This window comes from Carassius gibelio, chromosome A7 (genome assembly GCF_023724105.1).
Source record: "Carassius gibelio isolate Cgi1373 ecotype wild population from Czech Republic chromosome A7, carGib1.2-hapl.c, whole genome shotgun sequence".
Classification (NCBI taxonomy): Eukaryota; Metazoa; Chordata; class Actinopteri; order Cypriniformes; family Cyprinidae; genus Carassius; species Carassius gibelio.
In genome coordinates this window covers 12,641,065-12,665,721 of record NC_068377.1, presented here as the reverse complement: position 1 = coordinate 12,665,721, position 24,657 = coordinate 12,641,065, and the positions used below count along the sequence as shown (strand labels likewise).

Here is a 24,657-nt window from a genome sequence, read left to right as displayed (position 1 = left end):
CATGTAAATTATTGCTCTGTTCTGAATCCTGGTAAGATGCTTACAAACTTAAAAACAGGCTGAGATTCTTAATTTTAATCTATTCTAAAGTCAGCATTATATGCATCTCAGAAAATTGAAAATTCATTGTGACAAACTCAAGTAAAAAGAGATGTCAGCCAAGGCGAGAGAAATCAATAATAGGGCAATATGACACCCTAGTTGACAACATTGCATTCTGAGAAGTACTGATATAAATGGTTCAGTGTAACCAGTCTTACCCAATATTTGTGTGCCGTGTATATTTAAGCTTGATGCTGTTATTTAAATATCATGCCTATAGCTTGACTAAATGCAACTGCTAAATTCTACTGAAATTAAGAGCTGGTATCTTCGTAGAGAACTTATTAGTGGCCATGATCATTAGGATGCTGCTTCATGTCGTACGCAGCTCACTTAGTTTATGTACCAAATTTCTAATTTTTAAGATGGTTACAGCAAAATAACCAGAGTCCAGAGTGAGCTGATATTGTGTGGATGTGAGTGTGTTTTAACCTCTGCGCTCTGCTGTTGCAGGCTGGCGAGTTCTCTCTGGTACAGATCTGCAGCGCTAGGGTAAACCTGCGGCAGCTGGGCGTCTGGGTTCGTCAGTTCATTCACTGTTTCCTCTGCTACACCTTTTCTGATGGCAGCATTAATCCTCTCCATCGCCCGCAGCACTGAAACACACACACACACACACACACACACACACACATCTCATTGTTCTCTTCACAGGATGACAGCTGTACGACAGCATGAATGAAAACATTAAAATAGAGACAAAGAAAACACTGGCGTCTTTCTGATGTACTGTTCCCTGAACACACAAACTCCTCACGGTTTCAAAAGAATGTAGTGATGCAGAAGGGAGTACATACATTTTTGATAGTCCGCTGCTTGTGCATTGGCTGCATCCACCCCACTCTGTAACTCCTCCTTCATCAGAGGCTCTCCTGGGACATTCTAGGACATGAGGACGAATGACACAAGCCAAAAGTGGTGAGATTATAGAGATTAGTATTAACAATTCACATTTTTCACAGCTTGGTTTGTATTACAATTCAGTTTTGGTTCAGTTTGGGTAAGATATGGTACTTCATTAATAGGGAAGCAATGATTAGGACATCTCAATGCAAGCAGGAAGTTCTGTTGAGACAATCAGTAAATCTATTTTTCCCCGCCGAGTAGAAGAAGCTGTTACCGGTTCCTTCTGCTCTCGATCGGCCAGCAGCTGTTTGAGGTACCATCCCTTGTTCGGAGCTTGCACGGACTGCAGACCTAACGCAGGGGAACGGAGAGTGTCGTACAGCTTGTCCTCATCACCACTCAGTAGGGCCTGTTCCGCTGAATTCAATGCTTGGGTCACTGAGAAACAGCACAAACACAGAGAACTCAGATCGCATCCTCAGCCTCAGAAGAGCTCAAGAGCTGAAGGTGGACATGGGCGAGGGACATACAATTGACTTTGTTGACGTTTCCCTGGATTTCAGCATGTGTGAGCAACTCATCGTAAGCATCCCTTTCAGCCTCCGCATTCTCTCCGATCTATTACAAAGAAACATGCATTTATACCATTATCTTCATACTGTTATTCAATTCATACACAATAGATAGAACCAAATCTAAAATGATTAAAAAAAGTTTTCGTTACATGCCAAAAGCTGGAAAAAAATAAATAAAAAATAGATCAAGCTAAAGAATAACACTAATGCTAACAAAAACTACAAAGCATGCATCAATGTTGGGTTAAAAAGTTCATATTGCTTATTTATTTATTAGATGGGGCTATTTTTTTTATATTTACGTTGCAGTTCCGATTACATATATTATATCCGGAAATATTACATGCATATATTTCAGTGATCCTGTCACAAAGCAAAGATGGGCACATGCCATGTTGCCTGAATTTGGCCAAAAATGAGATATCGGACTGTGAGGTTCATCGAAGATGGTAGACAGAGTTGATGTTTACTATAAATATGCATGCATTTTATTTAACACATATGCTGTCTTCTATTTAGAACAGCCTTCACATCAAACTTCTGATGCCTTAATGCTGACTATTTAGGCAGATAGTGTGAGACATTGTGAGATAGTGTGTACATATATTAAAACACACCCTTAGTTACCCAAATCTAAAAAAACATTTTGTTATAATATCTGTAGAGCGAAGTTCATACTCTCTTTCGGGAGTTGGCCACTTTCTCAGTCTTGGCCTGGAACAGAGTGTCATGGTACTGCTGGGCAGCGCTAGCGTCCAGTTGCAGTAACGTGGCGTTTGGGTTTCTCATGGCAGCTAGGGTGCCTTCAGGGACTCCGTGGTCTATGGCGTCATTGATGGCGATCACAGCAGCGTGCACTGAATCATTAACAGAAGATAAAGCAGATCTTTTGAGCTCAAAGCAATGTAAAACAGATCATAATTAATGGTGCTGTTAAGCTCTTGGCTGTTGTTTATGTTTACAAGGGAAGGAGTTGTGCCAAAGTGCCAAGAGGAATTCGACTTTAAAAGCAGAGGCTGAAACAATGCTCACAGGCTGCTTCGTCCACTGAGAGCTCATTGGCTAAAATCCCACCGATTTTGCCGAATGCTGGCATTTGAATGTTGTACTTCTCTAATTCAATCTTCATGTTGTTAATCTCCTCCTCTGAAAAGACAAAAACAACATGCAAAAAAACAAAACAAAAAATGGAGATCATTTGGCTCAGTGGAAAGTATTCTGTTTGCTTTCATTGTTTTATACTGTATGTCAGGCTTTAATAAGCATGGTAACCTTTCGGAAGGTAATCTTGGCTTTGCATATGATTGGCTGGTCATTGTTCTCAATAGGTCTAGTAAATAATGTTTTCCATTCATGGACTTGGCAGGCAGTTTCGGGCCAGCCAAAATGGCAGGAAACGCTCATATAGATGATAGTGCTCCCGGGAACAGGGGCCTTTTCAGCGGTTTTTGTACAAACTCAAGCTTCAGTATGATACTACAGCGAGCTGACTCACCTGTGAAGGCGACCTTGCCATACAGGTCTGTAATCTGGGGCGCAAGACCAAGTTTAAACAGGTAGAGGCTGTTGAAAAAACAGAAAGTGAATATGAGAAACAAAATTCTGTAGAGAAGAGCTATCATATTCTATAGGTTTGTGCGGGAAAAGACACTACTGCAAAGGGAATCAGATGTTATCTTCATGGCTTTCAATTTTAAAATCCATCCATCCATTCATCAATATCAACTACAACTGGATTTAGTACCCCTCACCCCACGACAGGCCCCTGCCAAATTCTCACCCCCTGAATGCTGTTATTTCCTGTTTCTGAAGGCCAGATTTATGGCCTCTGGGCTAAGCGTAAATTGTGCACTGAGCTGGAATGTGAGAGTTACACATGGCAGGATTCTCTATTCTCTAACTCATGTTAAGTGCTTCTACAGAAAACAGAATTAAGTTTCCTCATTAATTCTGAGATGCAAATCAAATCTACCCAGCATCATAACCTTTGCACTTCTATAAAATAGAAAGATTAAATATGCATATCGTGCTCAAGCTGCAGAAGCTACTTTGAAAGTGCAAGTGGTTAATAAAGTAGTTATGTACATGTATCTGTAGGGTGACAGAACTTACAGTCAACACAAAATAATACTAAATACAACTAATAACACTAAAAATGCCTTAATTAAAAAAAAAATGTTCTCAAAGTGATCCAAACTGAATGAGACTTACAACATAAATCATTTATTTGAACAGGAAGTGCAAACGTAAAGACAAAGCTGAATTTTCAGCATTCTTCCGTGTCACATGATCCTTCAGAAATCATTCTCATTTGCTGATTTGCTGCTCAAGAAACGGTTCTTATTATTATTATCAGTGTTGAAAACAGTTGTGCAACTTCATATTTTTGTGGAAACCATGAGGAAATCTTTCGCAACACTAAAACAGTCTTTACTGTCAATTTAATGTTTTTCTTTTTCTGATTAAAATTCATTTCTATCCAACCATACTGATCTCAAACATTTGAATGGTGTATGTAGATGTCCCAGCACTACACAATACATAAGAGAACCATGTAGGATAGTTCAATTAGTTTCGTTTTTAATTACTGCACGTAGAACTGTGGCAACAGTCAATGTGTGTTATAAACTCAGCTGAACTACTGTAACACACATATGGAAGAAGAAAAATCATAATAAAAACATAATTAAATTGCAACAAAAGACTTGTGAATAAGCCCACGGCAGCCTAGTAGGTACCTGAGAGCATGTATGCAGTAGATGCATCGGGGCATGTTCTTCCTGTCGTAGATGTCTGTTGTCTCAGGATAGAAAATCTGACAAGGACAGACAAGTATATGTATTTTGATGAGACTGAATGCAGCCATTGTTGCCAAACATGAGAAAGAAGTTCAGAGGCAAGCTCTATCATGTTAGTCACTCAAAGCAGAAGTAATGCTGCGAATGAAAGAAGCAGGCAGACTCTCCTCACCTTAGGAAGGCCCTTGTCTGTCATTGCATTCAGCCATTGGATGATATTGTCTGTGTGTCTGAAATGGAGCCCAGTGGCCTACAAGTGGGACAGAGAAGAAAGCAACAAGTGAATCCAAATCTAGGGATGCACGATAATATCGGCACAATATCGGTATCGGCCGATAAAAGCTTAAAATGACCATTATCGGTATCGGCCGATATGAATATTTCTGCCGATGAGCCAAACCGATATTCTCCAAGTGAAATAATTGACCTGTTTTTCAGATGTGAATGTCTGTCTACATTTGTAAAATAATAAATTTATGGTAGAATCAGTACAGAAGAGATACATGGATTTCTCTTCAGTAAAATTAAAGTTTAAATATATCAGTATATATTTGTATATATATCGATATCGGTATCGGCATCGGCCAAAATTATTTTGAAAATATCGGCATATCGAATATCGGCCAAAATCCAATATCGTGCATCCCTATCCAAATCATCTGCTTTTTTCACATCAGTGCTTCTGAAAAGGTTTTAAACTAATGTCTACCTTGTAGCGTGTTTGTTCCCGGTCATAGATCCTTTTGAGAGAGACCACATTGGGAGCAAAGAAGTTTCCCAGCTTGGCCAGGTACACGCCGTTCCTCAGGCCCTCCTCCAGCTCGGTGGTGGGCGGGAGATCCTCATTTAAACAGGCTTCAATCCATCTGAAACATGAAGACACATGGCATATTCAGCAAGGCAATGCACACTATATGCAACTTTTATACCCAAAGCAGGCAAAAGAGCCTTTATATTGTTATAAAAGAGACATTGTGTTAGAAAGATTTATTATAACACACTTGCAGTGCTTGGAACCCTTTTCAAATACCTTTAAAACGGTGCTCAAATACCTTCGATCATCTAAAAGAACCAGTACAAAAGGGGACACTCGTGCTTTGAAAAGGAGCAGATTAAAGCGCACCCTGTTCTCTTCTTAATGTGTTCTGAGGTTTGATTACAGGAGGGTTTTGTCCTAAGACCAACAAGATATCAAATACCAGCTAGAGACAACATTAGACAGAAAACATAGAAAGCAGGAACGGAAATGTTGGCTAAAACTACTTGCTCTGCTAAGGTTTGTCGTCCGCTTACAGGACAGATGGATGACGCAACAATAGATCATGATGCAAATGTACATCACCATGGAATTTCCATGTCATTTACATAATGCTAGTTGTCTGCTTTGCAAAGGCCAATTTAGTTTGCCTTAGAAAAGCAGCAGGCATTTCAGTTTCTTAAAGTCATAGTTCACTCAAAAACGACAACTTGAATCACTCAAATCACTTTTTTCTGTTTAAAACTTCTGAAGAATATTCATACAATGAGGGTGACTGTGACTAGGGGTTTAGCTCCAAAAAGGATGAAAAGATATCATAAAAGCAACCCATACAAGACTTAAGTATCTCTTTGTGTAAGAAACCGGACACATCATATTCACAATGAAAGCAAATCAATGCACACGCACAAATGAGATTTGAAAACTACAGCAGAGGGGACGATTATCTCTAAAGAATGAATTAGTTTTCTAAGTGATGAACACAGAAACGTATTCATTTAAAAGACATGCTACATAGAGGTGACCTTGTCGCCGAATGTTTTCACTGTATGGGAAAGAGCGAGTGAATATAATCCAATGTTAATCTTATCATTCAAAGTCATATAGGTTTGGAATGAGATGGTGGGAGTAATAATTATGACAACACCTTTATTGGTGTAGGCATATGACATATACTGTTTTCATATCATGATAATTGCTCAAACTTTTATCAATGTTTATAACATTTCTGATTAAAAAATCTCATCTGAAAAAACACTCTGCAATGGGTCTTTGTTATGGACATGCCTGCATGCACACACACACACACACACACACACACACAGTGCACGCACACAGAGACACACCCAAGTCAATCCTATTAATGGGCCCTGAGAAGTGAGAATGACAGAAAAAAAAACTGACTGCCATAATTAACATATATGAAACTACTCATGAATTACATCATACAATCTGGAGCCATTTCAAACTTAAAAAAACAGCTGAGAATGTGTAACAGTATCTAGTACAAAGGACTTCCTCTCAGTGTGACACAGAAAGAATAAAGCTGCAGAGTTCACAGCCGGTCATTCCAATAGGAAGAGGTGAGAGTGAAATCACTGTCATCCAGGGAAGACACACAAGGGCTTTCCGCTCCGGTTTTAGAACACTCCAAGAAAAATAATCAAGGGGTGATATTGAGAGAACAGTAAATCAAACTGTCCTCATGTTACATTTCCCCTGATCTTTTGGAAAACGTTTGAAGCATGACTGGATGATACTCTGAATATTAGCTAAATTAATCACAATAATTTTGGGGATGATATAAAATTAGGGAAGATTGTGAACAATGCATAAAATATCAAGATATACATTCTATCTATATTGCTTAGCCTTAGTTCAAAGTTCTATAAAACAATGTGACTTTAAGAATGGAAATCCTCCTTTCCATTACAAAAAGAACATATTTAGGTTCATGAAGTCAGAAAATTAAACATTTAACACATGACCATCCACATTTTCATGACACATAATCAGGTGTTGAGATACCTGGCCACCCAGTCACAGCGTGGTAATGAAGGAGGATGCAGATGTTTTTGTGATCCTGGGACAGTGGATGGGACAGTTATAAACTATACTGGACCAGACTCATCTGTTACCCATCAATATAGTTCCACTTGTCATATGTGACCCTGGACCACAAAACCAGTCTGAAGTGTAATTTTTTTCAAAATTAAATAAGCTTTCTATTGATGTATGGTTTATCAGGATCGGATAATATTTGGCCGAGATACAGCTATTTGAAAATCTGGTAACTGAGGGTGCAGTTATTTAATATCCTAATGCCATAAACGAAAAATCGATAATTTTGACCAATACAATGTTTTTTTTGGCTATTGCTAAAAATACACCCCAGCGACTTAAGACTGGTTTTGTGTCTTCCAGGGTCACATATTTGAAAAGGGCATTATATAGGAGCCTTAAAGTCACAGCAACAAAAAGCTACATCTAATTCCAAGAAAGAGAAAGAAATAAAAAAATAAGATAAATAAAACCTTAACATTAAATGACCATAACTGAGAAAAATAAGCATGATGATAAGACCCTTTTATCCCTATGTATCGCATATCAGTAAATACTCAATGAATACTCAATGAATATCAACACATTAACTGAAAATGTTACCACTCTTATTTTTTTTGCTAACAGCTACAGACCACAAACAGTCACTTCCTCGCTCATACAACTTTTTTTTAATTCAAAGGCAAACTCCTAGACAGTTCCTCTACCAATCAAATCACAATACTGCGTGAGAGGGCGGAGCCTTTAGAGGGAGTCGATAAAACCACTGCTACTGCATTTGAGTTTACAGTCTGTTACAATAATGCTCTTAAGTTTACACTTCCCCTGTAGGACACACAAGATTTTTACCATTGAATAAGAGCACGTGTGAGAGAGAGAGAGAGAGAGAGACATCCATTCCAAATATTTAATTAAACCTTGTGTCACACATACTTGGACAGACCAATGAAGATTGTAGATCTACTTGGAAAACCAGCTGATCCAGATATTTTTTAATAAACCAGCTGTTAATATTTATTAACAAATATGATCTAAATATTAATCTCTTTAAAAACAGACTATGGCATGAAAAAAACAGCTGTACATGTTTATTTTAGCACCTGCACCAGTTCAGATGGGCAACGCAAGCACAGGTAAATCGGTGGAGGAGTTTATCTGAAATATCGGACTACACACCTACTTTCACTCACCCTTTCTCTTCTATCATAGCAAAAACTAAAAGTACTACATTTCGTCTTCATGTAACCATTAAAAAAAAAATCAAAAAGACTGGACAAGGGGAGAAATATACAGAAAGGAAAAGACCTGGCACATGAAAGGGAGCATTTCCCAGCGTGCAGTAGCCAAGTGCTCCATTACATGCTCAGCTGCAGCGGAGGAATTCAGTGCAGGAGGACCTCTGTGATCAGGTGCACACACACTCACAGACTGAGCCCATTGAACTCTCAACAGGAAGCCACTGTCTGAAACTCACACCCCCATGAACTTGGTCATGCTTACCAAGTCTTCAACGTTTTTTTTTTTTTTTTTTCTCAAGTTTAGAGTTGTAACTGCTGACACATCATACATACCACATACATTTGGGAAGAATTGGGGAACTTAATCCACAGCTGCTGCTTCGAGTTATTAAGCAAGTTATAAAGAATGTGCATCTCTCAGATAGCATAGAACCCTGATTTTTTTTTCTTTTATTGCATAGCTTATGGCGTTTGAACTGTCATACAGACAATAAAATTGACAAAATGCCCATTTCGCTTACTATTCACATAAACCGTAGAGATGGAGATCTGATGAGTATCAATACACTGGCTCTGTGCATCAGGTCTTAAAGTGACAGCAGCCTAATAAACCTGCTAAAGTCTGTTTCCTTAAATGTTAATCAAACAGCAAAAGACAAAGTGAAAATGAATCATTGTTTTTAACTAAATAACCTTAGCAGCTTTAACAAAAATCAGCATATAATTTGAATCTTGTAGCAGTGCTTTATTTTACATTTGATTCAGTTTCATATTTGAATGCTACTGTTGAATAGACGCAGAAATTTTCTTCTATTGTATTTGTACTATTTTTTTTTATCTTATTTTAATAACAAATACAAAATTCAAAATCAAAAATCCATATAAAAAATTACTCATATTGTGACAGTCAATACAACCACTGTTACTGCATTTGAGTTTACAGTCAGCTACTATTATGCTCATAAATTTACATTTCCCCTGCGTAAATAACAAAAATTAATATGAACAAAATAGATATACTCATATTGTGAAATAAGATTGGTCAAATCACCCACCCTTAAACATGATTTATGCTTAACTTGGACACCAGAAAGTTTCCAAATCATTCTGTCTTCATTTCGAACAGTGTATTTAAAATCCAACCAAACATCTTACTGTTACATATTGTGTGTGAAAAGTGTTTGTGCTATATTTCTTAGAATATCAATGCAAATATAACCTATTTTAGTTAACTAATGCAATGCCATTCAATCATTTCAAGTGCTTAAGTTTCCCCAAATCCAAGCTTTGGGGCTTATAGCATTTGGAGCAGAGGAAATGGACCTTGCGGCCAAAACCTTTAATTTCCCAAACATTACAGACAAGCTGAAGCACCAAAATGTGGCTGTGGTTTTAAAAAGAGCCGTCTCCCCTTCCTCATTTTAGTGTGTGACGATGGACATAGTGTGTGATGATTTCATTGATATCACAGTTTCAACCCAGGGATCAAGAGATCCTGAACAGTATTTATGTTTCAAGAGAAAAAAGTCATTCATGGAGGACAAATAATCTCACTCCCATATATTCTCACAGAAAATGTTGGATAAAGCAACAACTAGCCCTAAGAAGTCCAAACTAAACATGCGTCAAAGAAATGAACTGAAGGAACTGAAAGATCAAAGAGTGATCATAGAAATGCTGACTAAGGCGATCATTCTCAAAGTCAAAGCAAAATGGACACTGCCATTTTCCTGGGAAAAGCACCTGTGAAAGTATTAGTGAGGGAAAGCAGCGGGTAAAGAAGGGTGGGGCGGCCAAACACAGAGGCGTGGGCTCTTTCCTGGCCAAACAAGGGAGAGGCTGTAAAATGTGTGAGTGAATGAGAGCCGTACGAAAGCAAATCACCTAATGAACAATGACCTCATGTTTCTGTAGAATTATATTATTATATCAGGCAGCAGAAGTTAGAGTGTGAAGTGTCATCGATTCCCCTCCCTGAGACCAAAGGCTAGAGATACGCCGATCTGAAATTTATGTCAGATATCGGTTCCAATACTCCCATTTTTTGTCAGATCGGGTATCGGTCAGAGAGGGCCAGTCCAAATCTAGATATATTATTCTGTGTTACTTTTGAAGCCATACGATAGCTTCATGTGAGCTACATATAAATATTTAAGTCCTAACATTAAGTTCACACAAACTCTTTTCTGGATGGCACTCGGTGGCTGTTTGTTGTAAAACTCCCCAAATAAAATCTCACAGTAAACACAGTAACTCACAGTAAAAAATTTTCACATCAACTTCAAATTTGGAACATAACTTTTTTAGACATAAGGCATCCATTTTATTCCAATGTTTCCCTTTGTGCTTAGCACTTTTTAAAAACCGCAGAATTGGCAACACTGGCTGTGACTCAGTGTTGTTTCAATCGTATCATATGTGGTTGCCTTATTAAAAAATATGCTATACATTTAAAAGAAATGTATTTTAATTTTATAGTATATACTTATATATAAATACATTCATGTTTTACTGAATGGATTTCATAATAATTCAAATAGCAATGTGTAACATTGTACCATATTTAGTGCAACACTTTTATTTGTTGCCCACAAAATATTGTTTTTTTGTTTTGTTTTTTTCACTAAACGTTTGGATTTCTAAAATTGTGCAAAAAAATAATTCTGCCAAATTATCCAATAACGTAGTTTGATAATTTTTTGTCATAGATTATGAATATACATAGGCCTATATTTTTCATATTTATTGTTTATTTTATTTTTCTTTATAATGAAAAAGTCTGTATCTAGTAGATTGTGAAAGAATAATTATCAGTTCCACACACAGAGATATATCAATTCTACATTTATTTAAAGGAACACTCCACTTTTTTTGTAAATATGCTAATTTATCAGTTTCCCTAGAGTTAAACAGTTGAGTTTTTACCTTTTTTGAATCAATTCAGCGATCTCTGGATCTGGCACTTTTAGCTTAGCTTAGCATAGATCATTGAATCTGATTAGACCCTTAGCATCTTGATAAAAAATGACCAAAGAGTTTCTCTATTTTTCCCATTTACCTATTGACTCTTCTGTAGTTACTCTGTGTACTAAGACCGACGGAGCCTGCCACAGATGCTCTTCACAGATTTAAAAGGAGCGATGAAACAGAAGTAGCTAAATACTGTATATTTTCTTCTGTATTGTGAAGATTCAAGAGCTGTCAAAAATGTAAAAAAATAAATAAAAAAAAAGTGGGGACTTGGTTCTATTAATCGGTTATTGACTGGATTTTAAAATGTTGGTATTGCACTCAAAAATAAAACTTGCAGTTGATGCAATCTAAGATCTCTATGTCATCACAGAGAAGTCTGTCATTTTCACCGGAAAAAAGAGTTTTGACATTTTGATTAAACATTACAAGGTCTAAAAAAAAAGTAAAAAAAAAGGAAACGTATACATGGACAAATCATCAAAATAATAATAATAATAATAATAATAAATAATAATTATATAATTATATATATGAAAGATTGGGAGAATTTTCATTTGGTGCAGACACAGTTGTATTGTGTTTTAATATATCTTTAAAAGGGTTTAAGGAACAGGCAGTGTATTGCACAGTTCCCCACATCCTCTGTATTGTTATATTATTGCTCTATTCCCTACAGACAACCATACACACACACACACACAGAATTAGGGGTTTCTCTAATTCACTTGAGAGCATATTTGAAACTGACTGGAGCTCAACAGGAAATTGCATGAAGTGTTTCTTTGTAATAAGAGGAACAGGTCACTGCTTGTTTTTTATTATTATTATTATTATTATTATTATTTTATATATATATATATATATATATATATATATAAATATATATATATATATATATATATACATTTTTTTTTATTTAAAAAAACATTTGGACAACCAAACTGTCATTAAAACTGACCTTTCACAGTCTGCCTTAATTTTACCATTCATTAAAAAAAATGTAAAAAAATAAATAAATAGTAGAAAATATTATTCTGTTTTCAGTATTTTGTGGTGGTAGTTTAAGAAGCACAGAGAAGCAGTATTTCAGCTGTAAACTGGCATTCAAACTGACATTGATTTGCAAGAATAAAGTGACTTAAAATTATTCATTTTGAATAAAAAATACGATTTGCAAAGACGTGTACAGCAACAATGCCTGTGGTGAAGTGATGTGTGCGTGTCCATAAATGCACTGACAAGTTTAACTTCATGCAAATAAGCGGTGACATGAAGCCGCCAATAGAATGAGATTGAGAAGTTACGGTTACTGTGAGCAACTTGCCCACATGTGATGATGAAAAAAAAGAAACTGTCAGACACTGTCAGCATTACAAGTGAGTTAGATTCTCCATTTATAATCAATATTTATGAAATGATGGATTATGAACAGCTGCAGTTTATTTTTAAATACCGTCCCATACAAAACAAATATATATTTCCATGATTAACAACTTTTTTTTTTTTTTTGTGAAATCAACTTAACCATCAATTTAAACATGTAAGATGCTGTAATAGCCATTAAAGACATCTAAATATTAATTTATCTCATCTGAATATTTTTCTTGAGAAATAAAAAATGAAATATACTATTTTGTATTGACATGATACTAGCACAAAAAATATAGAAAATACTATGCAAAGTAACAGAGGAATCTGGCATAGGCTACACCTTCAGAAAGTTATGGGATGTGGGCCAGTTCTGAAGGGCTGAACCAAATATTCGCACATCCCAGTGTGAATGCCAGTAAGAGCAGCGGTGAACCAAACTGCTTCATGGACAACTTTTCTGACACAATGTACACTATTGGTTTTCTTCTCACAACCCTTTTTAACGCTTCTCTTTTAGATAAATCTAAATCCACATCATTTTTGAGAGCCTGCTTACTAAAAAAAGTCTTACCATTAAAAGTCATTAAATACTTAAACCTAAATCAAACATAAAGCAGCTTTACAAATAAATAAAATTATGTTTAAATAATGGAAACTTTTCCATTAATGGAAAATTTACTGGACAACATAACACAAAAATTGTGCCATGGACAGTGGTGTAGAGGATCGGGGGGGCTGACGATCTGAGTGTGTTGAAAGAGAACAATTAATGTTGGCCTGTTATTATTAGGTTACTTTTATTATTAAATTAATATTACAAATAATTTGCTTCGCAATTTCATAGCGCATCACCGCATAACTGCCAGGCTGTGACTCGCAGCCTGTGAGGAAAATAAAAAATGAGGCTACTCCTCACTGAAAATAATTAAAAAATGTCTTTTGAAACAGGTATATTAAGTGAAAGTGAAGTGACATACAGCCAAGTATAGTGACCCATACTCGGATTCTTGCTCTGCATTTTACCCATCCAAAGTCCACACACACACACCAGTGAACACACACACACACACACTGTGATCACACACCCGGAGCAGTTGGGGTTTGGTGCCTAGTTCAAGGGCACCTAAGTCATGATATTGCTAACCCGAGACTTGAACCCACAACCTTAGGGTTAGGAGTCAAACTCTCTAACTATTAGGCCACGACTTTCCCACAGCCTACAACGAGTCAATGTTTTGTTCGTTATCTGGCTCGGCTCGGCGTTCATCTTCAGTTCTCTCTTCACAGCAGTTCAGTCAATGTACTGTTTGAGTAAATGAATTACTCCGGGATATTGGTTTATTTTAACTCAGAGGGAGTGTCAGCCACATTAAAAAAGTGAACAGCTTAAGTCATTTGTGGATTAATGCATATTGGAGACGCGAACCGCTTTAAATGATTCAGTTCGATTTGGAGAACTGGTTCAAAAAGATCCGGTTACATCGAATGAATCATTCGCGAAACGGATATGACAAACTGCTTGGTTTTAAACTCTCTCACACAGACCCGGAAAAGAAGACAATGATGTATCAAGTCGTCGTTTTTGCGATTTTTGGACCAAAATGTATTTTCGATGCTTCAAAAAATTCTAACTGACCCTCTGATGTCACATGGACTACTTTGATTATGTTTTTCTTACCTTTCTGGACATGGACAGTATACCGTACACACAGCTTCAATGGAGGGACAGAAAGCTCTCGAACTAAATCTAAAATATCTTACAACTGTATTCCAAAGATAAACTGAGGTCTTACAGGTTTGGAACGACATGACATTGATTATTGGGTGAACTATCCCTTTAAGTGTCTCTGCATGAAATAATACATTATTTATTGGCTCTAAGATATCGGCCAAATTCTCTTATTGGTTCAATAACGATAACAGAAAAATTTACATTTATCGGCCAATACTGATATGGTGGCCGATATATTGTGCATCACTACTAAAAACCCTCTTAGATGGGGAGATATAAATATATATAAATTAATACCAAAGACTTTTGCACCCTCTCTCTGTCTAGATTATGAAAACTGCTAAATATAACAGTGAAATTTCTTAATAGTAATTCCAATTGGCCATTGTCTATGTTTCTCTATTCAAACATCAGCGGTTGAGTTAGGGCATTTATTCAGCGATCACAATCTAAAACAATACAGTCGAGATGTCATGACAGAACTCCGACCGGCTGAACGTCGCTTTCATTAGATCGCTAAACTCCAGCTTGTTAGTGTTTTCAGATCATCATCGGTGGCGCTTCCACAATGAGGAGTGAGCACTTGCACATGGTTGCCAGATTGCTTAAAATAAGCAAACACAGGGCAGAAAATGTATCCCTGTAACAGCGAAGCTCTGATCCTGGGATTTAAACTCTTTTTATCTGCCGCTCTCATGAAAGCTCTCATAGTAGCGGTGTGTAGAGCAGGCCGCAGTAACATGTTCCTTTTTTGGATGTTCGGTGCGTTCTTTTGGGAAAGTATGCTTGAGTTTGAAATATTCTATATTACCGATATTTTCAAATTTTACATCGTTGTCAAAATTATTCCGATATTATCGCTAGTATTCGATTTATCGCCCAGTCCTAATGTTTTAATCCTTCATTTGATTACTAGAAGAAGAAGAAAAAAACATAACAGGGCACTAAAATATGTATTTTAACTTTTACTAAATTGCTGTAAATATTTCAATATATGCCGTTTGAACTTAATTGTAACCATTGACTATTGTAATATTTCACTGAAAAATAAAAATAATAGCCTATACAACTGTACAATTACAATACTAATATTCATTTTCAAACATTTTTATATTTCTGAAAAATTGCAGGGAGAACTTAAATGAATACTCCAGCCAAAATTAAACATTTTCTCAATTGACTCTCATGGCTTCCCCAGTGTATAATAACTTTATTTAAATTAAGAAACACACAAACGCAAAAAAAGATTTTTAGAAAAATAATGCATCTCCATCCATACAATGTAAGAATATGGGACCCCAAAGCTGACACTTCAAAAACCACACAAAACAAACGTGACTGTAATACAACCCTACTGATATCTAACACTAATATTTTACATTTTTATAACTATATAAACCATTGCTTCCATCCAACTGTCACTAGTGCAGTGACCCGAGCAACTCTGAGACACTGGAATAGCAGTTCACTCAGAAATAGCAGCAATTTAGTCATTATATTAAATCACACTAAGCCATACTTCGATTTCGTGCAGCCCTAATCTACAAAGCCAACTTTGTTTTCGGTCAGTCAAGGTTATTTACAATACATATTCAGTCAGATCTTCTCAGTGGGTTTCCCTTGGAAGAACATGGAGGAGATATTGGATTTGGCATGACTTTAAATAGATGGAATACTGGAAACATGTTAGACAATATTCCCCAAGAGCATTCCACTAGACAGAACCGTGAAATGAACAATCAAAACAAAAGGCATCTGAACTGCTAGGTAACCAAGAGTGACAGCCTCCTGAGGGTAATCCATGACTAGCTCTACCTGCACAGCTGTGACCTTGTGCCCTAACCTTCATGCATCTTCTTGATCTTATTTACACCCACTTTTACAGCAGTTCCCCTTCCGCTGCACTCATACTATTCGAGATGACATCACATGCTTTAAAAAAAAAAAAAAGTTTATTTAAAAGGTCCATTAAATAGAACCATATTGTCCTGAAGAACAATGTCCTTTTCATTCAAAAATTCAGCCTTATCACAAATGGGTTAAATTCATTATTTTCCACAAAATTCTACAATTCTACTATACCCCATAATGACAATGTGAAAGAAGTTTTGTTTTAAGTCTTTGCAAATTTATAATAATTAAAAAAACATGTACATAAGTATTAACAGCCTTTGCTCAATACTGTTTTTTTTTTTTTGTTTTTTTTTTATCTGTGCAAATAGGTAAATCACAGGCTTGTTCCATTCTGGATCTTCTCAATAATACATATTAAAATTGGGAAGATCCCAATTCAGATCATGGATCATGATTTTGCATTAGATCATGATGAGATATTTTGGGAAGATCGTCCACCCCTAATGCCATCCCATTTTTTTATATTACCTTTTCATTTTAATATTGTGAAGGGCTTACTCTCCATTCACAATGGGTACTTTTGGCCTTCAATTAATCTGCTTTTACTTAATCAAATGGAAGAGACACACTGCAACTAAAATGTGTATTTATACACAGACAGATGCTGCCACATACCACAACCTCATCATCTGTGGATATTAGAAAAATATTTAGATATTTCACTGGATCTTTGTCACATTTTTGGTGCAAAATCTTCTTATGTCAATGCAAAATAAAAGATCCTCACTGGCACGACTTGCTGACAGTTTTATTGATGTAACCCTAACAGAGGCTATACGCAATTACCAGACCAGGCAAATTAAGAGGTTAAAAAACAAAATACATTTAAATATGAAAACTCATTTTTAACCATTATTTAGCTTTACAGCACTTTAAAAGCATGGTTATCTTGAACCTTGTAAGGTTCTGCTATTGTTACAAGAAGAACCCTAATCTAGTTCAGAACCATTTTTCTTAAGAGTGTAATTAAGAAATGGCACAGTTGACACTCACGGATGGAAAGAGGGAGGATTAAAAAAAAATAATAATACTATAGTTGCAGAATTTGCATTGCATTCCTCAGAGACACACACATAATTCACTTGTTCACATCACCATACAGAGCAGGCCTTCAGGTTTTATAGCAGACGATAAAACGATAAAAGCCCATTTGGAATTATCTGCACTGTGGTATTTTAACAACTAACACAAATTCACAACCATTTGCTTTCAGACACTGTATATAAACCTGTGAAATTCCCATCATACCACAGACTGCTGCACGGCATGATCACTGCAAACTCCAAGCATTCCAGCATTTCTGAATCAAGCCTGAGGACAAATACTGTTAGCTCAACAAGGCCTGAGGAAAGAAATACCTCTGATGAAAAATCTCTGATGTTACAGCAGGACAAATGAGGACATCTGAACTGGGTCTAAACAGTCAGTGGTATAAATGGCCCAGACTCTGACTCTGATCTTTTGATCTTATCTGCCCACAGTGGAGTCTCTTTCTCTCCCACTATGTCACACACTCAATCCCTCAAACAAGCAGACACCGGAACCAGTCACTATGACAACCTCATGTTGCCACAGCTACAGAGCGAGAGATACTGAAATCAACAGGGACTGACTCACTTCCTCTTGCACCACTGCTGTGTCTGTGCGTGCATCTAATGAGTGCACTGACAGGCCATAGCCTACTCCACATAATGTCCAAAAGATCAGAAAATGTTCAAATACAGCAGAGTTAGAACTTCAAAAAAAAAAAAATCCTCTGTAAAGTAACGGTATAATACTGGCAGCAGTCGCAAGTGATCTACAGTAAATCTATGGTACTAATACTGTAAAATTACTTTACAGCCATTTACTGTAAAAAAAATACATGAAGTACATTCATATTTCAACAAGTCAGTTTCAAAGTTCTCTTTTATGAGATTCGACGTGTCATTAGCGCAGAGAACATGGACATGTTTGTTTCAGATGCCACTTTTCCAGTTTCAGTTCTTCCCGCTCATCACTGGTCCAGTTTTAAAAGAACGTGGTCCTCGCTGCCGTCAGGGTCAAAGTTCCCTCTGCTCTCTGCTTTGATCAGTTTTCTTCTATTTTCCACATATATTCCTGTCATAAGTGGTGCAAACAAGGATAGGTGAAGACTTAAGGGGCATTCACACCAGACGTGACTTGCACGAATAATTCACGATATTCACGCGTAGTTAGATGCTTGAACATTGAGTTTACTCGCGTCATTCGCACGTGAAACTCGCTTCACAACAGATGCAAATTTGTGTCATGGGAGGGGCTTCTGCCAGTTGAGTTCATGCAGCATTGTGATTTCAACCACCACCTATTCTTATAACTATCAAAATATTACTGTTATTGTGTCATAAAATGTAGTTTTACAATATTTCAGGCGTGAATTTAGTTGTTTCAAAAAAATAACTCAAATATTCGGTTTATTTATAAAAGCAGTGCCTATTTAAAATATTATTTCGCTAATTTCGTAGACAATCAGCTCCACGTGATCAGCAGGAGCTCAGTGCTTAGGTTACCGACGAGAGCAGTCTCGACTCGTCTAGTCCTTCTGACATTTGCCGCTCTCTCTGAGGTCTTTTTTGTGGTTAAACATAAAATATAATTCCTCCATTGTTTTTTCAGATTTTGCCCCCGCTTGCTACGTCATAATCACGTCATTACTAGAGCAAAATCCTGATTGGTTAACGCTAGAGCTGAAACAACGAATCGATTTAATCGATTAAAATCGATTATTAAAATAGTTGTCAACTAATTTAGTAATCGATTCGTCGCTAAATAAATTTTATTTGCCATAAGCGGCTCATTTCATGCATATTTCAAATCTGCGGTGACCAAAGTGTGGCAGTAATGAGCCACCGGAGGTTTTACTCAGCCAGTACAGCAGGTGAAGTAGCGAATAGCCAATAGCTGGCCTCGTTTTATGTCACGTGCTTCCCGAACAGCGTCTCTGCAGCATTCAGCGGGAAGTGGGAGTACTTTACTTTGAGCCTTCAAAATGAAGAGTAACCTGTAAACTCTGCACTACTGAACTGTTTAAGGGGCCGTTCACATATCGTGTCTTTTGCGTGCTCAAGTTCGTTATTTCCTATGTAGGCGCGCAGTATGCACTCTCATAATGGAAGCGACGCAGTCGCGACACGCACGCGGTGCGATGCGCCCGTTTTTCCAGGCGCGTCCACACCGCATCCATTTATCCTTTGCTGAAATTTCCGGGTCTTCATGGAGAGAGCACGTCATGGTTGCTTAGCAAAGGCAGACGCCTCAGGGGCGCTTCTGCCCGAGCGCTTTGGAAAGAAGGAGAAAGCGGCGCGACTAGCGTTTTCCACGCGTTTTTAGGTGCGATATGTGAACGGCCCCTAAGAATTTTATTTGTGCAGATTCTCCAGTACAAGGTTGTTTGCAAATGTTTAGTCGTAAAAGCTGATAACATTGCTTTTTAACAGTTAACATTTAAAGCTTTACAAACATGTTATGTGATCAGTTTGTCGTTTACCCGTTCATAATTCAGACTTGCAGCCTAATTATGACTGAATGAGAGAGGTAAATGTTTGAGTATATTTAAAATGCACTTCTTTTCTAAGTATTCACTGCTCTTTTTCACACAGCAGGTTTTTTGTGTGTGTCCCAATTTTTTTTTTCTGGACAACCTTCTGATGGATTTTACTTTAAATTGTGAGTTCCATTCAGGTTTCATGCCATTGGCACTTTTTTTTCGAAGGATTGTTTACAATTTCACAGCATAAGCTATAAAGCTTTTTCCCAGTAAATAATAAAATACAATGCACTGCAATTTTATTCTGTTTTATCCTTATACTTCGTGAAAATATGTTCTCAAAGATTCCTTAAGCTTTGTTTGGGATGTTAAACTACTTTAGGAGCTCTAAGGACTGCCATGGTGAAAACAATATTTGAAATCTCCTTGTGAATTTTGTTAGAGTATGGGTCAGTGTTTTGATTGCAGAAGAGTTCGACAAAGGATTACTAACATAATAAAACAACTCCAGGTATATTTTTGATGAGGATATGACAATGCAAAATGGTTAAAATCTCTTAAAAATCTATGCTGAATGATAAAGACCCTTTATTAATAATTTCCTTGGGGAAAAAATGGAAAAAACTAAAATATAAGTACATAAACCGATTAATCGATTAATCGTAAAAATAATCGACAGATTAATCGATTATCAAAATAATCGTTAGTTGCAGCCCTAGTTAACGCAGCACAAATTTTCACCAAAGTTCAGATTTGACTTGCAAAATTATTGCAAAAAACGCTCAATTTGCATCGCAGGATGTCTATTCGCGTCTTTGCATTGACTTAACATGTATATCGCTCGCGCTTAATGCTTTTGTAAGGTGTGAACGCTCCGTTAAGCCCCGTTCACACTGCCAGCTACTCTTTCGCCGTGCGTCGCTAGACTCCTGCTGTGAAGATGCTTGTGGGCATTTCTACTGCTGTTGCTCCAATGTTATTGGTAGACTGCACGTTTGGCCATATCTTTAGAAAATGCAATCACAAATATATATATATATATATATATTTATTTATTTTCCCGGTAAAACTAAAACATCAAGACAACAATACATTAGCATTTTGATGTAGACATTTGCACTAGTCACATTTTCATGTAAGAATGTAAAAAATAAAAGTGAAGTGACATTCACTTATAAAATAGTGACATAAAATAAACCAAGCCTACCATTCAAAGGTTTGGGATCAGTATGCTCTGTTTTCATCATTTTATTTTATCCTTTTAAGAAATTTAGTTTTATTTGTGATGGTAAAGACATGTATAATGTTACATGAGTCTATTTCAAATAAATGATGTTCTTATGAACTCTCTATTCATCAATAAATCATAAAATGTATTATGGTTTTCAAAAAACAATTATGAAACAGCAGCACAACTGTTTGCAACATTGATAATAATAAGAAATGTTTCTTGAGCACCAAATCAGCAAATTAGAATGATTTCTGAAGGATCACGTGACACTGAAGAATGGAGTGATGGCTGCAGAAAATTCAGTTTTGCCATCACAGAAATAAATTAAACCTTAAAATATATTAAAATAGAAATAATTTTAAATAGTAATAATATTTCGTTTTTACTGTATTCTGTATATACTGTATCAATTAAATCCAGTCCTGGTGAGCATTAGAGACTTTGAATAACAAGAAATCTTTCAGACCCCAAACTTTTGAATAGTACAATATTTTCTTGACCATTCTCTAATATTTCATTTTTCATGTTTTACTAATTAAAGGGATAACTCAGGTTTTCTTGTTGTTTTCCAATGAAATGTTGAAACCCCATTGTCTTTCACTGTGTGGACAACAACAGCTGAAATATTCTTTCAAATATCTTCTTCTATGATCCATAGAAGGCAGAAAGTCATTTAGGTTTGGAAAAGGTGAGTCAACGACAACAGAATTTTTGGGCTGAACTATTTACAGTAGTGGGTCTTGCTGGGACATGCAGTGAAGACACCCACAATGACGTGACAAGTATCAGTCACAGAGACATTAAACAACCACCACATGAAAGCTAAACTGCTATTTTAAGCGTGACTGTCATGAAATAACTTAACTGCTGAGAGGCTGAAATGAAGAATTGGTCTCTTACCGTTTAGCCTCTTCCAAATGGCACAGGTATTCATAAGCCATGTTCTGTTGGCGTCGCTCATCCATCTCCTCAGCAGTGAGCCGCTCCATGCCATCCAGAACAGCTAAAATAAGAGGGGAGATATACAAGACGTGAGATTGAAACACACACTTCAGAGAGCTGGAGATCCGGAGATGTGTTTGACACACTACCATTCAATGATATGAGGTCAGCAAGATTCCCATTCAGCAAAACCCATTAAATTGATCAAAAGTGACAGTAACGACATTTATAACGTGACAAAATATATTTATTTTCCAAATACTTTCCTTTTATTAAGAATCCTGAAAAAAAAAAAAAAAGATTCTAAAAAATCATTTCGTTTCACAACTGTTTTCAACATTGATAAAAAGAAATGTTTCTCGAGTAGCAAATCTGCACATTACATACGATTTCTGAAGGATCAAATGGCACTGAAGATTTAAGTTATAACTGCTGAAAATTCACTTTTTAACACATTAAATTGAAATAATCTTTTACAGCATTACTGTTTTTGCTGTATTTTTTTATCAAATAGGCAGTCTTGTTGAGCATGTATTTTGAACAGTAGTATATAGATATATTTGTCTCTTACTGTACATATTCAATTGATATAGTGGCTCTTAAATCATTAAATTAAAATGTAACAACTGCTCCACTCTAAACAAACAGTTTTAGCAGTTTATGCAAATTTTGTCATGTATAACATGTCTTGCATGTCTGACCTCTGTGATTATTTCACATACTGAAATCATTTAATAGAGTTTATTGTCATGTGGAAAAAGAAGATAAATCGAATTATTACTGTAAATGGCTGCACATATTTCAGAAAGAAGAAAAAAGCAGGAAACCTTGGAAAAACGTGTCTGTGAAAGACCTTAGGCAGATTAGAAATGTGAATGAAAATGATGACCTAAAGCCTTTTCAATACCACAGTCTGTAGAAAAGTCCATTACATAGAATTTTCTAAACCGTTTTTGGAGCTTTTGTTTTCTTTCTTTGAGTTGTTTCAAAAGATGTTTAAGTTGGCATGTTGTTAAACATTATGGAACCTAAAAACAATCATTTGCCCTGCAACAAAACACAAAGAAACCCCAATTCAAATGAAATGTTGGCATGTTCAGATGTGAACTGAACCAAGACGAGGATAGTCCTTAGATACTACGACACTTCCAGTACTACCCTTCCTCAGGGACTGATTTATGTCCAAAAACAAGACCACTGATGCCATTTTTCCACGGGATACAGAGAAATAATAATAGAAATATATTCTTATATTTTAATTATCATTAAAAAATAAGAAATTAAATTAAATGAAAAAATCATTATCATTCATTTCCAACTCTCAGCCTGAATCAGAGAGTGACACAGTTTGTAAACAGACAGAATTATCCAGAACACCTACATTAACAACAACAATGTTTGCTTAGTTTCTCATGCAAGTCAATCTTGCAAGGAAGCAAAGAATAATTCTGAATGTGTAAAAGTTACTGATAATAACCATACAGATTTAGAGCCACCTAAAGACATTACTTAATGGGGTAATTCACTACTGGTGACATGACTAGAGAAAACAGAAAATGGGATATGACATTTCCAGAATGGCTGGAAAACTTCAACATCCATAATGCACTAGGCTTAATGTGAGCACAATGACATCATAAAGCGAATTCTTACTGGTTAATAAATGGGGATATGTCCAGGTGCAGTTAATGGAGTAAAAGTACATATTCATGTACATATACTACTACAGGCATACTATTAACATTGTAACAATACAAAGCTAGCTGTTAATCTGTGACTTACTCATTATGCTGTCTATTTACTTAGACTGTCATTTTGATTGCATAGTTTGATAAAACGTGTGCAGTTGTTTCAGCAACCTTGTTTCAGTCAAACATGAGTTTTTAACGAATCGGATGAGTGAGTGATTCGATGACTCGCTCAAACAGAAGAGTCGACTCCACCCACCACCTGAACGATGCAACTTGCTGAAAGCGCCACTGAACGAGTCAGCGATCGAATCTGAGTGAATCGATTTAGAAGATTCAGTTTACTGGGAAGAATCACAATTCTCAGCACTAAAGTGCCATACTTTATTTTTGTCGCTTAGCAAAACAGATCATTAAAACAGTATTAGTACCAGAAACAGTTAACCGCCTAAACAGTAGCAAAAGTCAGTTTTGTAGTGGAGGTTTCACTCAGACCAGGGGGGAAAAATACATAGTAGCGCGCGATACAAAGAAGCCTTTTTGGAGTCACACTCACAGGGACGGGCGTTTGACCTTCACTGGGGCGTTTGGTGATTGGTTTTCTGCTTACAATAAAGACACGCGACACTTATAACGTTAGGTGAGAGATAGGTTTCATTGTGGGCTAGATCTAAACCCTGACTACTTGACAAAAAAATGTTTCTCCAGTGGTCTTGACTAGATTACAGATATGCAGACAGTGTGTTGCATAGTGGTTTGATGCTTAATTTATGTAATATTGATTAGTAGCTACTGTGGTTCAGCAGAGAGAAATAGTCAGAATGTCGCTTTAATGTTCAAAAAGCTGTCCAGCTGATCCCGCTCGGTTGTGCCGCGCACATAACGTTCAGAATCACAATGCGGAAGTTGTAAACCATGCCG

At 36.5% G+C, this 24,657-nt stretch overlaps 1 protein-coding gene across 1 annotated transcript in view; it reads right to left on the bottom strand.

Annotated features, from left to right (window-relative positions):
• LOC128017762 (ras GTPase-activating-like protein IQGAP1) overlaps positions 1–24,657 on the bottom strand; it is a 39,611-nt gene that overhangs the window by 14,404 nt on the left and 550 nt on the right. The window contains exons 2-12 of the mRNA XM_052603268.1: positions 22,007–22,109; positions 5,031–5,187; positions 4,494–4,571; positions 4,262–4,338; positions 3,019–3,086; positions 2,556–2,669; positions 2,202–2,380; positions 1,479–1,566; positions 1,223–1,386; positions 900–984; positions 535–698 (exon numbers count right to left, since the gene is read on the bottom strand). Of these exons, the coding sequence (XP_052459228.1) occupies positions 535–698; positions 900–984; positions 1,223–1,386; positions 1,479–1,566; positions 2,202–2,380; positions 2,556–2,669; positions 3,019–3,086; positions 4,262–4,338; positions 4,494–4,571; positions 5,031–5,187; positions 22,007–22,109 (1,277 nt within the window). The remainder of the gene's footprint in view (positions 1–534; positions 699–899; positions 985–1,222; positions 1,387–1,478; positions 1,567–2,201; positions 2,381–2,555; positions 2,670–3,018; positions 3,087–4,261; positions 4,339–4,493; positions 4,572–5,030; positions 5,188–22,006; positions 22,110–24,657) is intronic.